The 24,242-nt window shown below is 37.9% G+C and overlaps 1 protein-coding gene across 2 annotated transcripts; it reads left to right on the forward strand.

Moving 5' to 3' along the window:
* Positions 1–4,046: 4,046 nt before the first annotated feature.
* kmt5aa (lysine methyltransferase 5Aa) lies at positions 4,047–21,883 on the forward strand. Of its 2 annotated transcripts, none has more exons than XM_023266066.3 (7): positions 4,047–4,303; positions 10,330–10,471; positions 10,610–10,889; positions 14,227–14,314; positions 15,973–16,032; positions 16,383–16,573; positions 17,796–21,883. In XM_023266066.3, the coding sequence occupies exons 1-7, from the start codon at positions 4,295–4,297 to the stop codon at positions 18,004–18,006; spliced, it is 981 nt and encodes a 326-aa protein (XP_023121834.1). In that variant the 5' UTR covers positions 4,047–4,294; the 3' UTR covers positions 18,007–21,883. The 2 variants fall into 2 exon arrangements, with proteins under 2 accessions (XP_023121834.1, XP_035802229.1); XM_035946336.2 differs by having other exon boundaries at positions 4,047–4,268.
* The last annotated feature ends 2,359 nt before the right edge of the window (positions 21,884–24,242 follow it).

Below are 24,242 nucleotides of genomic sequence, written 5' to 3' on the forward strand. Positions count from 1 at the left end.
GTGTCAAGCCAGCTTTATTTTTATAGCACATTTAAAAAATAACCAAGGTTTACCAAAGTGCTATATGTTACGTGTGTGTGTGTGTGTGTGTGTGTGTGTGTGTGGGGGGGGGGGGGGTCGGAGAACCCAGGCGCAGACACAGATATGGCAGAAGACAGGTGACAACAGAAACAGGTCTTTATTTAAACAAAGCAAAAACTAAACCAGTACAGCAAAGAGAAAACCAACCAGGGGGGAAAACTAAACCAAATCTAATACTAAAATAAGCTACACTACTAAACCTACAAAAACCAACAGCTAAACAACAAAAACCAAACAGGGATAAACTGAACCAGGCAACAAACAATGCACTTACAAAACCAGGGGGGAACAGAATTAACGGGGCAAGGTAGGCAGGCTCGGGGAATCCGGAAACTGGAGGGGAAACAAGGCTGGAGACAGAGGTGACCGGCAGCTATCCAGGGATGGGGGTGACAAGAGTCCAGGTGGGGCTATGGCAGGCTGGAGGCAAGCCGGGATCAGTGGGGAAGCAGAGTCCTGTGGGGATCAGAGTCTATGGGGCTGAAGCCATCGAGAGGGAAGCAGAGCTCGCTGGGAAAAACGGAATCCATGAAGGAACAGAGTCTGGAGGGAGGTGACAATCTCTATGATCCGGCGAGGAGTGACTGAAAGAACTGAGTTTAAATAGCTGGAGGTGAACTAGTGAGCAGGTTAGCAGTGAGCTGATTACTGCAGCTGACACTCATTGCAGTAATCAGCTGGGAGCAGAGTGCAGGCAGGTGAAGCAGGGAGAGCAAGGAGGCAAGTGAACAGGGAGAGAGAGACAGGAGGGAGAGGGGACAGACAGACAGAGGAGCCAAAGAGAGACAGGTCAAAACAGAAACAGATGAGGAACAATGAGAGAAAGAAGGAAAAAGAGGGAGAAGGAGGATGAAGGGCAGGGACTGGAGCAGGGATCATAACACTACAGTTCAAAATAAAAATCAAAACAATATGTGAGGAAATATGCAGAGCAAGATAAACAAGGACATATGTCAAAGTGTCAACGATCAACTACAATTAAAGGCCAGAGAGGTCATATGTGTCTTCAGTAGGTACTTGAGACTGAGCGGGTCTAATTTGAACAGGTAAGCAATTCCACAGACTTGGTGCAGCCACAGAAAAAGCTCGGTCGCCTCTGTTTCTGAGTCGAGATCTAGGAACTTTAAGTACCATCTGATTGGCCCACCACAACAACAAAACTGGAGCATGAACATGTAAAAGCTTAGATAAGTAAGAAGGTGCCAACCCATTTCACACCTTAAAAACGAGCAACAAAATCTTAAAAACAATTCTGAAGCAGACAAGAAGTCAATGGAGCGAGGCTAAAACTGGAGTGACGTGCTCCCGTTTCTTTGTCCCTGTTAGAAGTCGGGCAGCAGCATTTTGTACTAGTTGGAACTAGGGCTGCCACAAACAACGCGTCGACTAATCGCCTGAGCACGATACGTCATCAAAAGCGGAAGTGAGCGCGCAATGCAACAGAAATCACCGTCTGAGTGGAGCGCGGAACACGCATGGACATCGGCGCTGTATCGTGCATATATAGTATATATAGTATATGCATATATTATATATATAGTATATGCATATATTATATATGCACAATACAGCGTGGACATCCGCGTTTACGATACAGCGCGGACATCCGCGCCGCATCGTGCATATATCCACGATACAGCGCGTGTTCCGCGCTCCACTCGGACGGTGATTTCTGTTGCATTGCGCGCTCACTTCCGCTTTTGATGACATATCGTGCTCAGGCGATTCGTCGATGCGTCGTTTGTGGCAGCCCTAGTTGGAACCGAGGAAGAGATGTCTAATCAAGACCGACATACAGAAAGTTGCAATAGTCTGGCCTAGATATGATGAAGGCATGTATGACTCTCTCAAAGTCGTTGTGGGAGAGGTCTTTGGCCAACAGCCTCAACTGAGAGAAGCAGGTTTTGACAACAGAACTGATTTGTTTGTCAAATGTAAAAGCACTGTCAAAAATCACACCCAGATTTTTTGAGGAGGGTCGATTATAGATTTCCAGTGTATCCTGATAGTTTTAGGACAGGGCAAAAGTCTAGTGTCCAGATGTACAAAGCAGATTTAGACCTGTCCACACAGGACCAATGCAAGTATGAGCAGATGTGCATCTACAAAATATTGACTTCAGAAGGGTGACATCTTATGCAATCACTTATTTTATGTTTTATATTTTAAATTAAATGATATTTCTTTGTAGAAAGCTGTTTTCATTTGGACATGAAATAATCTATTTTTGTAAATTCTTGTCAAACAAGCCAAATTCAATATAATGAGTCATGGTGAAAAGCAGATTAAGGGTAAACCAAGATGTGTCAATACCTTTTATAGGCATTGTAGATGGAGTACTTTATTGATCCCCTCAAGGTAATTACAGCATTGGAGCAGCAGAAACATAACTTTATTATATACACTACTGTTCAAAAGCTTGGGGTCACTTAGAAATATCCTTATATTTGAAAGAAAAACTGTTTTTCTTCATTGAAGATAACATTTAATAAATCAGAAATGCAGTCTAGACATCGTTAATGTGGTAAATGACTATTCTAGCTGGAAATGGCTGAATTTTAATAGAATATCTACATGGGGTACAGAGGAACATTTCCAGCAACCATCACTCCTGTGTTCTAATGCTACATTGTGTTAGCTAATAGTGTTGATTAGAAAACCCTTGTGCAATTATGTTAGCACATGAATAAAAGTGTGAGTCTTCATGGAAAACATGAAATTGTCTGGGTGACTCCAAATGTTTTAACAGTACTGTATATTAGATTTTTTTAAATATAATAATAATAATAATAATAATAATAATAATAATAATAATAATAATAATAATAATAATAATAATAATAATAATAATAATAATAATAAAGAATAAGATAAATAAAAACACTCCAAATGCAAATTAAAGTTAAATGTTCAAAGTCCTCAAAAGATGAGTCTCCTCTTCTTGCACAGAAGGGAAGTCATTGTAAAGGCAAATACTTACCCCGAAGTCTTGAGGCACTACTTGATTTCTGCACTGTGTACTTGGTGTTTCACTTAAAATCATTTGCACGCAGGTGATTGTGTGTGAGAGCATGTTTATGTTTGATGTTTATATTTAAACCTTTAAAAAGTGGTGGTTAACTGGAGAGTAATTTCTCCTGAGCAATGGAAAGAGTCCAGAGTTCAGATTGCAAAACGGTCATTTTGTGCTCTTTGTCCTCCAAGGAGGGAGTCAGGGAGTCACCAGATTTTAGGACACAGAGCCACAGAAAGTACGTCAAATCAATGAAAAGCATTGGTATTTACATTGTCTCTAGGTGGTGCTGACATATACGGAATTTAGAATGAGAATTACAGAGTTGCACTCCTGGTTGTTTCAAATTGTTTTCTTAAGCTACATTTTCAATAAAGGATTTATTTTTTTTAGATTAATAAAGGAATCAGGGTACTATGCTCTGTGAATTGATTGCAATGAATTTTATGCAACACCATTTTATGGTTTATTTTAACTTACTTTTCCTTCATCTTTGTCTTTGTTTCATTGTATTTTATTGTTCAAATTTTTCTGGTATAATGTACACAGATGAAATGCCTCTATGCTGTTGTTGAAATGTTAATAATAATATAATAAAGGGTTGAAATTTTGGTTAATTTATTCATCTGTTCGTTTGAATTTGGAATATATTCTAGATGTGGAGGCTTCATTTACTGTATGGCCAAGGAAAAGAAGCAAAAGATTTTACCGCACAAATCAGAAACTTTCATAAGAATGACAATATATATAGAACAGTCAAAATTAGTAAAATAATAAAAAAAAAGAATAAGAGAGAAATTAATGAAAAGAAAATTAGAAGAAAAGGTTTGCTAAATATAAAATAAGACAAAATTAAATTAATTTAAATTAAATGAGTTATTCAACCCCCAGTCTGCCATTTCTCTGTGGACCTGCAGGGGGCGCTGTTGCTCCGCCTCCTCTCCCTCTTTTACAGGCAGAAAGAAACATGTCGGAGCGGAGCTGTGGAGGCTGCGTCGGCTGCGTCGGCTGAGCTGCTGAGCTGCTGGCAGTTTAAAGGCAACAGAAGGGCACTCAGTCACCGGGGAAGGGGCCGCCGTGTCGGAGAGGATTCTGCCTAAAGGATCGGGGAAAAGTGAACCTCTAACCGGGCATCTAATCGTGTTTTTTCCTCCAGAGGAGAGGCGAGCGGCGGGTAAGGATTCCCAAAACAAGTCGGACATGAACGGGGTAAGTTGGGGCATCACCGCCGAGACAAACACGGGTTAAAAACAGCGAGCTGAAGTAGAAGAACACTTTATTACACAACGAGACTGACGTTTCTGTCCGTGAAAATGTATGTAGGAGATAATAATGTTCTAAATCAAAGCTATTTCCACTGTAAGTTAGTGTAATTATTGTCGCTCTCAACAGAGGCTTTTTGTTGCTAACGTTAGCTGGTAATGGAAGCTGCATGTTTGTGTTAGCTAGGCACAGAATAGCTTTTTCAGGCGTTAGACGGCACCAAAGCACACATGCGTTTATATTTTTGTGGAGATTTCTAGTTTTAAAGCAGCCGTGTGTTTTGCTGCGAGTGGATTTGATTAGCAGACGGTGAGGCAACAGGCCTGTCTGTGCCCTAACTGTGGAGTAATAGGGACTGATGTGGGTGTGGATCCAGCATGGTCCCCTCTCCGGCCCCACCCACACCACCGGGGACTCATTCAAACCGGTGTCAAAATATTGATTGAAAGGGATTTTTTAAAACCCTTCTGACATAAACAAATAGCAACAGACATTGTGTTAGAGATGTTAATGATAAATCTGAACTGTTTTTGTTGTTGTTGTTTTACATTTATACAGTACATATTGCACTACAAGCATGCACATTTTTTTCTTTTTTCTTAAATTAACAATTGAATACTACTTCTTCACTGCTTACTGCTAAAGTAGCATTATTATGCAAGCTAACATGTAGTCGATGATCTATAGATATTGTTAAAACTGACTAGTCAAACAAACTTACAAATGGGTGCCAAATGAGGATAAGAAAATAGTCAGCGAAATGCACAGGGTGGTAAATAGACTGAGAACTGCTGTATTCTTCTTCCATGGATCTAACTTTTTTGTGTTTAACAGCGCATCTAAACTCCATGTAACTGGGTAGCATTTATGGTCAGCGTGGCTCCCATGCAGAACAATCACAAGCCTAATTTTCTGATAAATTAGCTGAAATATATCTCCATGTGGCTTTTGTGCATCTTACTTGTAACAACATGGTTTCAATAAGTCAGATATTTTAGTCTTTCTGTCCTTGATTTAACTTTTTGTCTTTAATATTTGAGTCTTTGTTTTAATGTAATGCAGGAATCACTTCAGATCACACACTGAACTTCAAGCAGGATTCTTTTATTTACTCCTGTCACATTTTTCATTACCTTGGAGTCATTTTGCACTGCAATACTGCACAACCATGGCTAGAAGTAGAGAGAACTTAGAAATGTTTTCTGTGAAATGACACATTTATAATGCCACAAATCACGAAAATTAAGAAAAAATGTCAAAGTTTAATTTCTTTGATTATTTGTTTTACATAAATTAAGGACTTTAATCATTATTAATTGAAAAATGTTATGCTTATGCATAACATTTTTCCACTGGTGTGGCTAACACTAGGAGAAACATGGTGGTTCTGCATACTGTTGATTTTCTACTATTAATTATTAATTTATTTTAATTTGTTTCCATGCCTGTGTTCTGTTGAAACACAGCCTGCAGTTCAGTCAAACAGTGTCTGAATTTTTTTGGATGTGATTGTTGGTTGCAGCTGAGTCAGTCATGGCTTGTCAGTTGTTCCAAACAGCACAGAATCTTTTTTATTATTATTACAAAATCTAGCTACTGCAAATGGTCTATTTTTAATGAATATCTAAATGACATGTAGAATAAAGTGATTTTGAAGAAATATCACAATTATAAGCTTTGATTGGGTAATTTTCCTAAAGTCAAAGTCAGCTTTATTGTCAATTCGTCAATATATACATGACATACCAAGAATCGAAATTCTGTTACTCTCTCTTCGTGTAACAGTAGACATTAAACACTTAGAAAAATAAGATATTAAAGGGCAAAAAAGAACAAAGGAAGCAAAATTAGAGCCGAGCAACAACTAAGAACTAAGAAAAGCAGGATGCTGGACAGGATGCTCTCGATGGTGCCTCTATAGAAGGTGGACATGATGGGGGCCGTGGCACTGGCTCTTCTCAGCTTACGCAGGAAGTAGAGATGTTGTTGTGCCTTTCTGACCAGTGATGTTGTGTTTCTGGTCCAGGAGAGATTTTCTGAGACGTACACACCCAGGAACTTGGTGCTGCTCACCCTCTCCACAGCTGCACCGTTGATGTTGAGAGGAGCATGCTGGGTGTGTCCTCTCCTGAAGTCCACAACGATCTCCTTTGTCTTCTCCTCGTTCAGAGAGAGGTTGTTGGTGCTGCACCACCTGGCCAGGTTGCTAACCTCACTCCTGTATTGTGTCTCATCCCTGTTACTGATGAGACCCACCACAGTTGTGTCATCCGCAAACTTTATAAAAAGATTGGAGCTGTGCGCCAGAGTGCAGTCATGGGTCAGCAGGGTGAAGAGTAGGGGGCTCAGCACACATCCTTGGGGGGCCCCCGTGTTCAAGTAAAGTGTCTGTTTTTACAGTTTCTGGCTCTTACAAATGGTCTAATTTGAGCAGTTTTCTTAGGATAACATTTTAACTAGTCACCAGGTTTTGAGAATGGAATAGGAAAAGCAAGACTCCTTGAACCACCTTTAAATATAAAGATAACATAAAATTACTCCGCCAAGGAACGTAGCGGAGTTATGTGACTATCGCCGTATGTTTATCTGTTTATCTGTTTGTCTGTCTGTTCGTAACATTACTCAACAGACTAACGGATTTGGATGAAATTTTCAGGGAAGATCAGAAATGACACAAGGACCAAGTGATCTGATTTTGGCATGGTGCTGCTTATTGTCTGGATCCACGAATTTGTTAAAGATGTCTGTATCATTATGAGATAGCGGCACAGTGTCACTGTAACTATGACAACAAGGGAACATTATATCAGCTGCCTGCTGACAATCACATGGTTGTGATCCTACTACAAATCGACCGCTGCGGGCTTTTCCCGACTTATCCGTCGGAAATGATACAAGAAACAATTGATTAAATTGTGGGGGTGTTTCGGAGTCCCATCAATTCCTGCCGCCTGCTACATATTTAGGTCACGCGATATGGTATTCATACATAATGTACACATGCATAACACACACTTGTGCTCAGCGCAAGGTCATTTTGTTTGTGGGTACATCTAAATTAAATGACCTCATGATACACTATATTGCCAAAAGTATTCGCTCACCTGCCTTGACTCGGATATGAATGCAAGTGACATCCCATTCCTAATCCATAGGGTTCAATATGACATTGGTCCACCCTTTGCTGCTATAACAGCTTCAACTCTTCTGGGAAGGCTGTCCACAAGATTTAGGAGTGTGTTTACGGGAATTTTTGACCATTCTTCCAGAAGTGCATTTGTGAGGTCACACACTGATGTTGGACTAGAAGGCCTGGCTCTCAGTCTCAGCTCTAATTCATCCCAAAGGTGTTCTATCAGGTTAAGGCAGTGTTTCTCAAATAGTGGGGCGCGCCCCCCTGGGGGGCGCAGAGGCATGTCAAGGGGGGCGCGGGCGACTGGGAGGAAAAGGTCCTTCAACACGGAACTAGTTAGCTGAACTATTGTTTTAACGTCGGCCTGTTTTTCGCGGCGTACAACAATACTGAAATTGTGCTGACCCCATAGACTGTATATGCCATAGATATAAATAATAATAATAATGATCTTCTGTATATACCTATGGTATATGCACTGGCCGTTCAGACTCCGAAGTACAGACTCCTGAGAACGGGAGAACGCATCGTTAATGTGCAGTCGGAACACCAGCGTACTTGATCAAGTCACGTACTCGGCTCATCTCCTCCGATTATTTTTACCAGCAATTTCAAACATACGGCCTGTGGGCCAAAACCGGCCCACCAGATGGTCCATTTCGGCCCGCGGGACGACTTTACAAATGATAAAAATTACAACAACATTAACTGTAAATTTGTAAAGCTGTAAATTTAAAATAATTTCTAGAACTTGACAAGTTGTTCTGATCATGAAGTAAAATACTAGATTGTTCAGTTGCAGATACCTGTGACTGAATGTTTTGTGTTTTTGTAGATAAACTGTTATCTGGCAGTTACAATGCATGTGTAAATGATGAACTGAGGCATAATAGGCTACTGTTGAAACTGAACTTGTTTTCCTTAAGAAATTTCAGGTTCATAATATTTTGTAAAAAGATAGTTCATTAAATGTGAATATTTTCAGAATGTACTTTTTTGAACTAAAACAAAGGGGAAAAGTTGGAGCTGTGGTTATTTATAGGTTATTATACTGTGATTTTACTGGTGGGGCCCACTGGAGATCAGATTGGATTTATGTGGTCCCTGGACTAAAATGAGTTTGACACCCCTGATCTTTACTGTGAAAAACAACAAAATGGAATCAGATAAAATAACACAGCCTTGCATATTCATGTTTTCACAGTTTCATATATATATATATATATATATATATATATATATATATATATATATATATATATATATATATATATATATATATATATATATATATTTATATATATTTATTTATATATATATATATATATATATATATATATATATATATATATATATATATATATATATATATATATACACACACACACAAAGTTATTGAGGGGGCACGAAAGTTTTTTGTCCTCCAAAGGGGGGCCCCGACAGAAAAAATTTGAGAACCACTGGGTTAAGGTCAGGACTCTGTGCAGGCCAGTCAAGTTCATCCACACCAGACTCTGTCATCCATGTCTTTATGGACCTTGCTTTGTGCACTGGTGCACAGTCACGTTGGAAGAGGAAGGGGCCAGCTCCAAACTGTTCCCACAAAGTTGGGAGCATGGAATTGTCCAAAATGTCTTGGTATGCTGAAGCATTCAGTGTTCCTTTCACTGGAACTAAGGGGCCAAGCCCAGCTCCTGAAAAACAAGCCCACACCATAATCCCCCCTCCACCAAACTTTACACTTGGCACAATGCAGTCCGACAAGTATGGTTCTCCTGGCAACCGCCAAACCCAGACTCGTCCATCAGATTGCCAGATGGAGAAGCGCGATTTGTCACTCCAGGGAATGCGTCTCCACTTCTCTAGAGTCCAGTGGCAGCGTGCTTTACACCACTGCATCCCACGCTTTGCATGGCACTTGGTGATGTATGGCTTGGATGCAGCTGCTCGGCCATGGAAACCCATTCCATCAAGCTCTCTGCGCACTGTTCTTGAGCAGTGCGCAAACTTCATGTGGCCTGAAGGCCACATGAAGTTTGAAGGTCTGTAGCGATTGACTCTGCAGAAAGTTGGTGACCTCTTGGCACTATGCGCCTCAGCATCCGCTGACCCCGCTCCGTCAGTTTACGTGGCCTACCACTTCGTGGCTGAGTTGCTGTTGTTCCCACACACTTCCACTTTCTTATAATACAGCTGACAGTTGACTGTGGAATATTTAGGAGCGAGGAAATGTCATGACTGGATTTGTTGCACAGGTAGCATCCTGTCACAGTTCCACACTGGAATTCACTGAGCTCCTGAGAGCGACCCATTCTTTCACAAATGTTTGTAAAAGCAGTCTGCATGCCTAGGTGCTTGATTTTATACACCTGTGGCCATGGAAGTGATTGGAACACCTGATTCTGATTATTTGGATGGGTGAGCGAATACTTTTGGCAATATAGTGTATGGTTGCTGTGATTTCTGATCATCAATAACTAATAAATAAAAAATGCTGCATTTCTGACAATGCCATATGGGGGAATGAACAGCCTTGGCACAGTACTGTGCTTTCTGAATGTTTTTCTAGTTTTGGCAATGCAATTGGTCAATAGATATATTTTCAAAAAGGCATTGGTTAGAAGTAATAATATTTTTTTTATTTTAGCAACAGAGAAACATTCACCAATAGACTCCCACCACTTTGTTTAGAGGAGGTCTAATAAACTCTCAGCAAGAAAGTGAAAATGCACTCCTCAAAATGTTCCTCTGAAGTACACACTGCTTCTTTAGGGGACCATATTTTATGGATGATCATCATAGAACATTAACTCAATGAGCTTTCCCTCTGCTTTGCCAGGAAATCGTATGCAATAGCCATTCAGTCACTGTCTTAAGCTGCACCAAGTCCATATCACCAGTTCACGATGAAAAGACGACCATCAGGCTGACTCAGGAAGGAAGGTGCTCCCTGCAAAATGATGCTCAGAGGCAGGGGGAGGGTGAGTGTCTCTACAGATCGATCCCCAGCTGAGGAGAGTCGATTGGTGTTCAAACACTCCGCAGGAGAGCAAACTGATTATCTTTGTATTTCACTACATTATGTAATAGTTTACTCTCTATCACTCGTTCCTTCTCAGGCAGGATGATAAACACCATCAGCGCTACACCAAAAGACTTGAAGGCAGAGATGGAGAGCAGCTACAGCCAGTGTTCACCCTGCTGGTCAGATGAACAGCGGTCACCTCCGCAGCTCCACTGCCCTCAGACCTGCCTCTTCTCCCCCCCAGAACTCAACCTGTCCTTTGCTAACAGCTTAGCTCACACTCCTCTCCATGCGAACAACGGCAGCGCTCTCCATGGACGCCAGAGGAGAGGAGCCCAGGCCAAGGTCATAGGGAAGAAAACCACACGGAGAATGTACGCACATCCTTATTATTCATTCATCTCTATGTCCACAGTTACACTAATGCAAAATAGGGAAATGCAGCAAATTCTTAAATTTGAGTCCATGAAATCATGAAATTCTTTGTATTTTTGCCTTAAAAAGCAATTAATTACTTAGAAAATATGCAGATTAAATTGCTAAGCAGGTTATTGATCAGCTAATTAGTTATTAAAGCTCTACTCGACACGCCAGCACACCCTTTATATATATATATATATATATATATATATATATATATATATATATATATATATATATATATATATATATATATATATTAGGGCTGGGCCTTTAACGGCTTAATTTAGATTAATTAATTACAGCGACAATAACGCGTTAAAAATAATAACGCGATTAATTGCACCCTCCTCAGTTCCCTCATTTCTGGCACACCGGTAACGCTGATGAACACTCCAGCCCAGTAGGTGGCGGTAATGAACGTGAAGTCTGTTTGTAGCCATGAAGAAGAAGCACAGGAAGCACTGAGTGAAGTCAGGCACTGGTGAACAGTGAAGGAAGACCAGATTGAGCTTGTTGGGCAGAAGGTTTTCTTTTAAAAATATTCCCGATGGCACCTTGGATAAAAGCCTGGTTGTGTGCAAATTGTACAACAAAGAGTTTTCTGATCACTGTGTCACTTCAAGCCGACGGTGTCTCCTCAATGTAAAACATGTTGCTGTTAGCACCAGAGCTAACGTTAGCTACGAGTCATGCTAACGGCTAACGGTGTAGCCATCCCATAATAGACCACTTTTCTAGACAGTGCTTGAGTTTACAGAAAGTCTTAAAATGTTGAATAAAATCGCTATAATTGCAGTTAGATTTGCAGTAATCTGTGAATGTAGCAGACAAGAAAAATGCAGATAAATAGAAATGAAACATTTTTGTGGTTTAAGTTTTTACTCCGTCGAGGCTCTGCCTCCTTGGAGGAGGAATAACCTAAACAACAAAAATATCTCTTTTAATAACTTAATTATAAACTTTTTGTTTATAAAAAAATTAAATAAAAATTGATATTCCTATAAAAAGAACCATCAAAATTACACCATTTATCAGACCCAGAAAAGATGAGAACAGAATGAATCTCTGGATTTTCAACTTTCTGAAGCTCCTTGAACTACTTATGCCGATTTTATGTGCCATACAGTGGAAAAAAAACAACTAAGTTCAGGCTTTAAGTCATCAAAATCACTTTTTTCTGTATGTCCCATTTTCCTTTTTTTAAATAAATTTTAAATTCTAAACACGTATATGTCTATTCATTGATTCAACTGTCAACCACAAATTTATTTGAATTGAAAAACTTCACTTATTGTGTCAAATATTGCTATTTGACAGAACTGCAAATTGCGATTAATTATTACAAACCTGTAGTTAATTAGATAAAAATTTTTTAATCGCGTCCCGCCACTAAAATATATATATATATATATATATATATATATATATATATATATATATATATATATATATATATATATATAAATAAAATTAGTGGTGGGATGCAATTAAAAATTTTTTATCTAATTACAGGCTTTGTAATTAATTGATCGCAATTAATCACACTTTTGTCAAACAGCAACATTTGACACAATAAGTGAAGTTTTTTTAATTCAAAATTGTGGTTGACAGTTGAATCAATGAATAGACATATATGTGTTTATAATTTAAAATATAGATTAAAAAAAAAGTGACATATAGAAAAAAGTGATTTTGATGATTTAAAGCCTGGATTTAGTTTGTTTTTTCCACTGTATGGCACATAATAAAAGCATAAGTAGTTCAAGGAGCTTCAGAAAGTTGAAAATCCAGAGATTTATTCTGTTTTCATTGTTTCGGGGTCTGAAAAAATGATGTCATTTTGATGGTTCTGTTTTTAGGAATATACATTTTTATTTGTGTCATTTTTTTTTATAAACAAAAAGTTTTAATAACTTCAAAAAGTTATTAAAAGACAGATATTTTTGTTGTTTCAGTTATTACTCCTCCAGAGAGGCAGAACCTCGACAGTGTAATAACTTAAACAACAAAATTATTTGTTTCATTTCTATTTATCTGCATTTTCCATCTGTCTACTATATTCACAAATTACTGAAAACTCAAAGTGCAATTACAGCGATTATATTCAACATTTTAAGACTTATTGTAAACTAAAGCACTTTCAGTGTCTTCTAAAGTGGTCTATTATGGGATGGCTACACCATTCGCCCTTAGCAGGACTGTCGTAGCTAATGTTAGCTCTGGTGCTAACAGCAACATGTTTTGCAATGAGATGACAACGTCGGCTTGAAGTGCTGCTGTGATAAGAAAACTCCTTGTCGCACAATTTGCACACAACCACGCTTTAATCCAAGCTGACATCAGGAAGATTTGTAAAATAAAACTTTCTGCCCAACAATCTCATCTTCCTTGACTGTTCACCAGTGTGCTGACTTCACTCAGTGCTTCCTGTGCTTCTTCATTGCGGCTGGCAAACAGACTTTAGGTTCATTACCGCCACCTACTGGGCTGGAGTGTTCATCAGAGTTAGTGGTGTGCCAAAAATGAGGGAACTGAGAAAAGTGCGATTAAATGCGTTAATTTATTTAAAGCGTTATTTTCCATTGTAATTAATTAATTGAAATTAACACAAAGTCCTAGCCCTTTTATTTATATATATATATATATATATATATATATATATATATATATATATATATATATATATATATATATATATATATATATATAGACACACACACACACACACACACGTTCACATATGTTCACATATTCACCTTTTGGCAGGAAGACAGGAAGGTAGTGAGAAGTGTGGGGGAAGGACCTACAGCAAATGGTCATGGACTGGATTCAAACCCATGGCCACTATGTCAGGGACTAAAGCCCCTGTTCATGTGTCGCTAGCTCAACCAGATGAACGTCCAGGGCCCTTTTAATCATAGACCTGTCAGCAAACTTCCCATAATTGAATGATGGAGGCGCACTACTTGCCTTGTCGTACATCTGTTCGAACAAGATGCATCCATATTGGTAATATCTTTGACATGGTGTCAACAATGTCTCGATTGTATTTCTGATTAATTTAATGTTATCTTCGTTGGAAAAAAAAATGCTTTTCTTTCAAAAATAAGGACATTTCTAAGTGACCCCAAACATTTGAATGGTAGCGTATAATGATGTATTCAGTGCTTGTTGGCTGACTGAGCTATAGATAATGAAAGGACATAAGACCGTACTCCATCAAACAAAAGAATAGTTTAATAGTTGTTGGCTTATTTGTTACAGTTACATTTTCTTTCTTCACTACAGGGGAGGCGGGAAAAACTCCCAAAACCGAAAAGTTACTGACTTCTATCCAATAAGACGAAGCTCAAGGAAAAGTAAAACAGAGCTCCAGGTAAGACGTATTTATTTTTATTACGTACTGCAACATGTTAGATAAATGTATAGCATGACTCTTGTTTTATTACAGCATTAAACAACAGATGTTCTTTGAATGAGCCTGTTGCATTATGTGTTGATTGTAGCCTTATTGTTGCTGGGCTAGCGAGTTACGTTTGTTTATACGTGTCTTTAGGCGTTACAGTTAATTCACTTGCATACGTCATTAGAACTGCTTCTCAGATGGTGAAATGGCTTGGAACACTTTTTCGATATCCGATTAGATGAGCTGTGCCTGACAATTTGTTGTGCAGAGATGAGTTCTCGCTCTATTTTTTTTCCTTGACACAGATATTTATGTCACTTTCAATGTGAACAACAGTGCAATGTTATGAAATCCTTCCAAGAGAATCTGTATAAAAACATGAAATCAACCCATAGCTTTCCAAGTTTAACTCAACTAAATACCTGAGATTTCATCATCTGCCATAGATGAAGCAAATTCACAATGACTGAAGACAAGATCAAAGTGTCTCCAGATGTCTTTACTGCAGAAACACTCAGATTTTTGTGTTAGTGTTTGACTTCTCTTAACCAAAACCTTGCTTAATCACAACTAGTTATCTTAGTGATAATTAATCTTAACCTTCCTTAAGACTCTCTTGAAAAGAGATATCAATGGAGAAACAGATTTTGACACGATCAGCCAAGAATTAGATGTATCAATGTATATCATGGTGACAGTTAAAAATGGCCCCAGAGAAATGACCGCTTAACAAAAAGTTTCTGCAAAACAGACTTGGACAAGTTTCAGAAGTGCTTAGATTCTCTCTTGTGACAGAAACGGATACAGTTCATTTCGAAGTCTTGACCCTGAACTGAACAATATCTCTTAGAAACCGAATCATCTTCTCAAAGAGGTGTTGGAGATGTTGGGTGTGGAGGAGATTATCTGATATTTGGGTGAATACGATGCTCTGATTCTGTTTGTGGGCAGCTCACATTGTTTTTATTACTCTGCCAAGGACAGTGGTGGAGTTATGTGACGATCAGTGTACATTCGTCTGTCTGTCTGTTCACAACATTACTCAAAAACGGACTATTGGATTTCAATGAAATTTTGCAGGTATGGTTAGAAATGACACAAGGACCAAGTGACTAGATTTTGACAGTGATGCCTGGTCTGGATCCACGGATTTGTCAAAGATTTCTTTATTATTCTGAAATAGCAGCACGGCGTCACTGTGACTACAAGTGAACACTACCTACCTGCTGAATATCACGATTGCGATCCTGCTAAAAATCGGCCGTTGCAGGCTTATCGGGACTCATCCATCGGAAATGATACAAGGAACAACTGACTAAATTGTGGGGGTGTTTCCGAGTCCCATCACTTCCCACCGCCCACTACTTATTTAGATCACATGATTCGGTATCCGTTCATAACATACACATGCATAACACACGCCTGTGCTCAGCGTAAGGTCATTTTTTTTTATTAAAGATTTCATCCCTCAGAAATGATACAATGACTGAGCAGCCTTGGCGGAGTACTGCGCTCTCTAAATGCTTTTCTTGTTTTCCATGTGGATGTTCTGGATGTGAGTGTGATGGAGAGAAAACTCCAGTCTTGTCTTTGTTAGTAACACTGTGCCATGTTCCATTTTTTACCAGTGTGAAGAAAAGAAGCTCATAGATGATCTCATCACAAATGGAATCGAGGATGGAATGGAGGTAGTTTTCTTCAGTTTCTAACATTTGACACACCGTGTTTCAAGTCTGCCTTGATTGTTTGCACAGACACAGGTTACATCAACTCGTGTCAGATAACGTGACGTTACAACACGGTTTATTTAACCTCCATATGGGAAGTTTCAGTAGGTTTATCCCAATGTGGATAATTTTTGTGAACATTCAAACCAGAATCATTTGTTGTTTGGACGCTGATAACTGCACATATGGGGAAAAACTCAACATTATTTCAAATGTTCAAAATAAATGCAAATAGGCCAAAACAACCTATTCCAAATTTGATATTTTCCCAAGCTGTGTGTCACTATGGAAACCTCTGATACTTTTTGTAGGTACAGTATATAGAAGGAAAGGGGAGAGCAGTGTTCGCCACTCGGTGTTTCCAGAAAGGCGACTATGTGGTGGAGTATCACGGAGATCTGCTGCAAATCACCGATGCTAAAAAGAAGGAGGCCGAATACGCTCAAAATCCTGCCACTGGCTGCTACATGTACTACTTCCAGTACCTCTGCAAAACATACTGGTAGGATAAACCACCCTTTTTATACAGAACCATAACATGTAGCTGTACTCCCACTGCATTCCTGAGATGTTAAAGATTTGACTCAACAGTCTTTGTACGAAACATGTTTATCAGTTGTCATACATGTATGTTCCCTCTGAACTCTAAAACCTGCTGACAAGTTTGAAAAGCATGCTTAAAAATGCTTTAAAAAGTCATCAAAATTACATAATTTATTGGAAGAAGAACAGAAACTGTAAATATGACAGTATTGGTGGATTTTTAAACCAAAAATAAGCTTAGCTTAAATAGTGGATTTTTTTTTTGGTCAAAATCACTTTATTCTACATGATTCATTAAAAAAATTATCCAAAAGTAAACTGTTTGTACTGGATAGATTCTGATCTCAGCAGACATTGATTTTTACACAATAAACCACAAGAAAGGTATCATCACTGATTTAATATTAGAGGATTAACGAGAAATAGGAATATATCTAAAGTAAAAAATACACTCTAAAAAAATAATGTTTGGGCTCAAAAAAGTTGCTTGAATCTTTTAAAATTTTCACAACTTCCAATGAAAAACTCATCATATTTTAGAAACTACCCCAAGTAAATGTGTTTAACTACATTTACTAACAGGAATATTGCTTATAGCAATTGACTTTAAATGTGGAGCTGAAATTTAAAATCTCAGCTCCACAGAGCAGAGAGATGACAAAAGAGACTAAAAAGAGAGGAAAATAAAACTTTCTGGATGAACAACATACATTTAGAAAGGCTCAAAAATGGCATACAGAGGAACAAGTTGTTGGAAGATACATTCAGCATGGTGAAATAGTAGTGAAAAAGTTTGTAGAATTTGTAAAAATGTAAATAGACCTAATCAAATAGCCAGTCTATTGTATATGGAGCCTGTGTTTTTTTCCAATATTGGTAACACTGTTAGCGCTTAGAACGATGTTCTACATTTTAATTCCATTTTTTTCTCCAATTTTTGTAAAACAAAAGATCAAAGAAATTAAACTTTTTTTTTCTTTAATGAATTGTGGCATCCTAACTGTATCATACTGCACAGAAGACAACTTTAAATGATATTTCCTTCTAGCCAGAATGATGCTATTTGTACAGAGGTGCAGGAGTAAAAAAATTGGCCCACAGGAGAAAAAAAATCTAGAAACTGCTTGGGGTTTAAATGTTTTCTGGCATAAAGACTAATGTGAATGTTTTCGTGTCAACAGTGTGGACGCCACAAAAGAGACTGGACGAATGGGTAGGTTGATAAACCACAGTAAAAATGGGAACTGCCAAACCAAACTCCACGACATCAACGGGGTCCCTCACCTCATCCTCGTCGCCTCTCGAGACATCGACAAGGGTGAGGAGCTGCTTTACGACTACGGGGACCGCAGCAAAGCCTCCATCGCGGCTCACCCGTGGCTCAAATATTGATCGAGGGTGTCCTTAAAGAAGTAAAGGGAAACGTACAGTAACACTTGTGTTTCTCATTAGCTAGTGTACAAAATGCCTTAGAAACAGAATGTGTACCCTTTTTGTTGGAGGGACCTGGGTGGGGTTAGTTAGTGGGGCTGGTCGGGTGGTTCCCACATTTCGATTGATGTCCATCTGCCGCGTCAGATGACACCTGTACTTTTTATTTAGATGTGTTTCTGAAACATTCTGGTTGTTTTGCAGCACATTTATTTTGTACATTTTGTATTACCTATAGACCAATGCTTCTACAGCAGGTGGTAGTTGATGCTCTGCATTTTTATACTACTTTTTTAAATTAGTAGTTAGCAATACTTCTATTTATAGCCCCGGAGCCCCTTTAGGATCAGCAAGAACTATGAGATGCAAATTACAAACTCTTTAAAAAAAAAAAAAAAAAAAAAAAAATCTTGTTCAAGTCGTCAATCTGTTATTGATCAGTGGGCGTATAACAGTTTGCCGCATTCATGGTTCAGTTGGCATTTTGGTTTGGTTTCGATGTGTAAAGCAAGCTTCTGTTGAACATGCAAACTCAAAATCTTACTTTAAAATATAGAAATTATTCGTATTGTTATTATTTTTTTACCATATATCGTATTTTTTAATATTAAAGATACAGCATATATTTGACTTTATCATGTAAAAATGTTCAAATAACAAAAGTTTCTGCAAATACCTACAGAATACTCTGCTGCATCAATTTGAATGCAAATGTATGTAAAGATTTGTTGGATTAAACATCTACAGGCAGTTTCCATTTCTCCATATCCACAATTACACAATTATCTCCACAGTGTTTTTCATCTTTACATCTTTCACTTATATTTAAAATTTTCAGTGAACACACAAAACCAGGCTGTGCAAACTGGCCTGTGCTGACTTTTGTTCGTGGGTTTGGTGAACTGTTACACTCCTACTGTACAGATTTTCATCACATCTGTTCCTCCTGTGCACAAAGCTTTGTTGAATACCAGATGTTCCATGTCAGAGTGTTCAATCAGCTGATCCACCAATGAGTCTTTATTTTAGTAACTTTTTCAGTCAAATGTTTTTTTTTTTTTTTCCAACAGGACTTCTGGCAGTTTATACTTGAAAATGGTTACTCCTATTAATGTTATTTATCTCAATTTGTCCTCCTTTAGAAAGTCACAGAGGTAAATTATCTGTTGCTTTAAGGTGATTATTAATAAGCGTATACAGTGTTTTTTAAGGAAATTTCAAATTTTGTTCGTTATGGTACGTGGTTTTCTCACACAAATGGCTTAAATTACACTGAATATATATTTATAAAAGAGAACCTAACAATGTTTATATAAAAAATTAATGTATCACAGAAATGTGGCCACAGATTCCTGCTGAGTAGCAGCTGAACCTTCTTCAAAGAGTTAAAATCAGGATAATAAATTAGTTTTCAAGGATAAAGAAGGTGATGTATATTTTTGTTATCAACAAATTGAAGAACAGACCAAAAACTATTTGTAATTCCCTAAAACGTGTGGTCACAGAGGAATTAAGATAAATAGGTTGATAAGTTATATTCATTGTTGATTTTGGTCTTTTCGCAGGATGTGTTGACAAAGAAATACAGAAAATTCCCAAATGTAGCTGTTAAATGTTAAAATCTATTCATTCAGCGAAATCGCTGTTTGAATTTATTGGTTCATTACAAGCTTAATCAATTTAAATGTGCTTGGCTAAGTCCCAATGAAGTAGCAGTTTAGGACAAATCTGTGTGTATAAGGATATCACATTTTTGCTGTAGAGAACTTTCTCTTCTTGTATGTGCCCTTTGTGTTATTGGTCATATTATGTAATTATTACTAGTTGTTTTTACTATGATAACATTCTTTTGGGGATCCCAGGGCTTAAAGATGTAGTCTAATACTGTGATATATACATTTATTTGCTGTCTTGCTGAAATACAAGACAATACAATAACTTTATTAATTCCCGAAGGAAAATTCAATAAAATATTGTAGTTCAATATTTTATTGAATTCACAGAATACAATATTGTATTCTGTTTGAAAGTCGATACCTTCATCATAGCTGAGCACTCAGTATGAAGCCATAGGCAGGAAACAGTTAGCCTAGCTTAGCATAAAAACCAGAAACGGGGAAGCTAACCTGGCATCAGCAAAAAGCTTTACAAAGAGCTGCAACTACAGCAACAGTGAAACTGAGAAAAAAAAGGACTGTGAGGTTTTAATTTTCATTATATAACCAATGTGAAAGATGCAGGAAAAATGTAATATTTGTAGCCTAAAAGTGCTCAAATTCAGGTCAACTAGTTTTGTCGTGTTTCTCTTATTATGAAAAAACAAATAAATAAATGAATCATGAATTAATACATAAAAATATTTGATTTGAAGGCAGCTTAACCACAAAAAAAGTCCACTGGAATTTAAAGCTACACTGCTCAGCAAGGCTAGCTAACTTTTAGCATGTTAGCTTTTGGAAGGTCTAGCTTTGTTGCTTTACCTTTATTCAGGTCTCGACCATTTAAAAAAAACACATTCAAATCTATTATTGAAGACAGTCTAAATGAAATCCACTAAGTGGGAGCTACACTACTGAGCTAGCTTGCTAGTTAGCTAGACTAGCTAGTTCCAAATTAACCATTAACTAAATACATTAAAATGGAAAGTGAAGGTAGCTTAACCACGTAAAATTGAACTGAAAGTCAGAAGCTACATCGCTAAGTTTGGGTATGTCAGCTTTTTAAAGGACAAGCTTTGTTACTTTCTTTTCTACAGTATAATTTAATATTTAACGTAACTGTCTCATTTAAATATAATTTATTCAGTAAATAAGATGTTGGAACATTGAAGTTTACATAATCCTGTGAAACAGGAAAAAATTTGGTATATTGGGTTTGGCTAAATGTAGCTCACCAGCTGCAACTAGCTTGACTGTTTTCTGGTTTTTGTGAATTTCTACTTTATTTTCTTTCTCAAAAAATTGTATATATCTTTGGTATATAATTTTTGTTGCATATTACTTATTATGGTCAGAACACAATTTTTACTAAACAGGTATTTGTTGGTGAATATTTTAAAAAATTTGGACAGAGCCAGGCTAACTGTTCCCCACCTGTTTTCAGTCTTTATGCTTAGCTATGCTAATAACCTCCTGGCTGTACGGATAAGAAAGTGACTTTTTCTCACCTAACTCTTGGTTTAAAAAAAAAAAAAAAGCGAATAAACGCATTTCCAATAATGTCAAACCATTTCTTTAAGCCTTCTGAATTTAATTTTTTAACTTATTGTAGCAGCTTTGTTGGAATTTTTAGAAAGAAATGGCTGTTGTACTAAATGTTGTCCATCCTTAATGCTTCTTTACAGCTTTTGAGGTTAGATTTTTCATAAAAGACAAGTTCAGTTCTTTTAAGTTATTCTTGAAATATTTCATACATTGCTGAATTCTGGTATTTTTTGGAGGGGATTTCTTGTTTTCATTTTAATCAAATACAAGATAAATCTGTGTTAATACAAAGAGTTGGGTCAAGTGTATGCAAAGAAGTAAATTTCATGAAATGCACTGTGTGTAATAGACGAACATACACTTGGACCTCCCTTGTCAACATGTCCCCTGTCCCTTGTAACAGTAGCATTGTGTTACATGTGTGAATTGTTTTCCTATGAACCTTTCTTAACCAATATGTTACACTTTGGAATATTGTTTTTTTGTTCTTTTTTTTATGTGGAACTAATGCAATAATATCTGAGGGGCAAACCTGACCTGTTGGCCATTTTAGGACATGATAGATCTTTGCTGTTGTAGCGTTGAATAAATCTTAATGCTGGGGTTCGATGAATAAAGATGTAATATGCAAGTAACAGGACTGGGCTTCTGGTTTGTTCTTACACAGTTTGGAATAAGTGCACAGTTTGCAATGTAAGGATTACTATTTGACTTAAACATCAATCCATTTTGTTGTTTTTGTACCCAAGTGATGGTTAGTGGCTTAAGACGTGGAATACAATGAACACAACAAAAAATGCAGATATTTTATGTCCTATTTGAAATGCTTAAGCTTAATTGTATTCCCAGGGGCCATTTCATGTCATAAGCAGCATTGGACATGCAAAGGCCTAGAGTGGTTTCCTGCTTACATTCAAGCCGTAGCACAACTCAGAAGTTGTCAACTCTCATATAATGCCTAAAACAAAAGAATTATGTGAAGCCACAAAATCAGCCATCTTGGCACTGCTGCAAATTGGCATGAGTGAGACACAGGTAGCGAAAAAACTGAAGATCTCCAATACAGCCGTTCATTACACCAAGAAAAAACAAGCCGAACACGGTACTACCAAAGTGCTAGCTGGTCGCGGCAGGAAACATCTTTCTACCCCACGAGATGACCATGCACTCATCCATTCCTGTCAGGAATCGTCGTCCAGGGACCTTAAAAATGAGTGAACACTGTCGAGAAATGTGACTTGTTTGGCAAGCACAGTTGGAAACTGACTTCTTGAAGCTGGTCTGAAGTCACACGGCACAGAAGAAGCCCTTCATCAACGAAAGGCAGAGGAAAGTCTGGTTACTCTGTGCTGTGGACCACAAGGATTGGACTCGATGATTGGGCTAAGGTTCTCCTCAGTGATGACTCTAATTTTCAGTTGATGCCCACTCCAGCCAACTTCCTGATTAGGAGGAAGCCTGGAGAAGCCTACACATAAATTAAATAAAAACCACTGAATGAGAAAGTGTGTCCAAACTTCTAAAAATTCATTCTCAAATCATTTTGTTCTCAACAAATTACACAGTGTATATCACTGCTTGGACAGTGGAAAACAGAATTATTAAACAACTAAGGGAGGGGGATCCACAATCACTTATGTTTCTTAACTGGGCAGATTGACGTCCCAGTTTAGTTATTAGTAATGTATGTTACACTGTGATGATTAAAGCCATCCATCCATTATCTATACACCGCTTAATCCTCACTAGGGTCGCGGGGGGGCTGGAGCCTATCCCAGCTGACTCGGGCGAAGGCAGGGGACACCCTAGGCAGGTCGCCAGTCTGCCGCAGGGCTACATACAAAGACAAACAATCACTCACACATTCACACCTACGGGCAATTTAGAATCATCAATTAACCTCAGCATATTTTTGGACTGTGGGAGGAAGCCGGAGTACCCGGAGAAAACCCATGCATGCACAGGGAGAACATGCAAACTCCATGCAGAAAGATCCCGGGAAAGCCGGGACGCGAACCAGGGATCTTCTCGCTGCAAGGCGAAAGTGCTAACCACTACGCCAATGTGCAGCCCGTGATGATTAAATGTTCCTTTAATTTTTTGAGCAGCATGAAGTGAATAACATTGACCCCACTGGGTCAGAGGAATTTTAGCGGCATAAATGGAACCAACACAATATTAGGCAGGTGGTCATAATGTTATGCCTGATCGGTGTATATGTTTGTCATGCATATGTTTGAAATAAACTGCGTTTCACGTATTGTTAGTTAAATATGACTTATTATAGACGAGGACAAAAAAACAGCTTTTACTGAGCCATGTTCGAACTGATGTTGCTCAGATTATGTTTTGGTTTATGCTAAACAAACATATTTTCAGAAACTAAAAGATTCTGTCTTTCAAATCAAGTCTCATACATGCATTTTGATCTTACAGTTCTTTTGTTTCCAGTTGGGAATGCCAAATAGGTGAAAATTGCATAAACAGGGGTAGACATTTGAATTTTACACAAATTTCCACTTGATCCAAGTCTTGAGCTGCTTCTCACAATGTAAAGAACACAGCAGCTCAGATTTATATGCTGTCATGACTGGCTTTGTTAATGGTTGACAAATCATTTATATTTTCATAAGTCACGTATAAAAAATGAGAACAACATTAGTGTGGCCAAACTCTGAAGAATGTTGTCATTTTAGCTTTTTTTATTCATTACGAATGGACTGTTTCACCTTTTTACTTGTAGAAAAGATGAAGAATTGGTTGATTGATTCTCAAAACAGCTGCTGATAATTTTTCTGTTGAGCAGCTATTTACAAAAACGACAAAGAAAAAGCAAGGATTTGCATTTACTTTGGTATATTTTGGTGGAGTATTTTTGCCCTTTTGTTAATGTAGCATTTCATTTTTTGAGCTAAAGTGTTAATGTGATGGTCACAATAAGAAAAACATGCAAACACCCCGAACATCTGAGACGTTTATTACTGAGGAGACATG

Source organism: Amphiprion ocellaris, chromosome 17 (genome assembly GCF_022539595.1).
Source record: "Amphiprion ocellaris isolate individual 3 ecotype Okinawa chromosome 17, ASM2253959v1, whole genome shotgun sequence".
NCBI classification, from domain to species: Eukaryota; Metazoa; Chordata; class Actinopteri; family Pomacentridae; genus Amphiprion; species Amphiprion ocellaris.

Bases quoted from the DNA above. Each gene is read 5' to 3' on its own strand.
- kmt5aa (XM_023266066.3), top strand. The intron at 16,033-16,382 runs GTAGTTTTCTTC...TACTTTTTGTAG, and splicing joins GAATCGAGGATGGAATGGAG to GTACAGTATATAGAAGGAAA. The intron at 16,574-17,795 runs GTAGGATAAACC...TCGTGTCAACAG, and splicing joins TACCTCTGCAAAACATACTG to TGTGGACGCCACAAAAGAGA.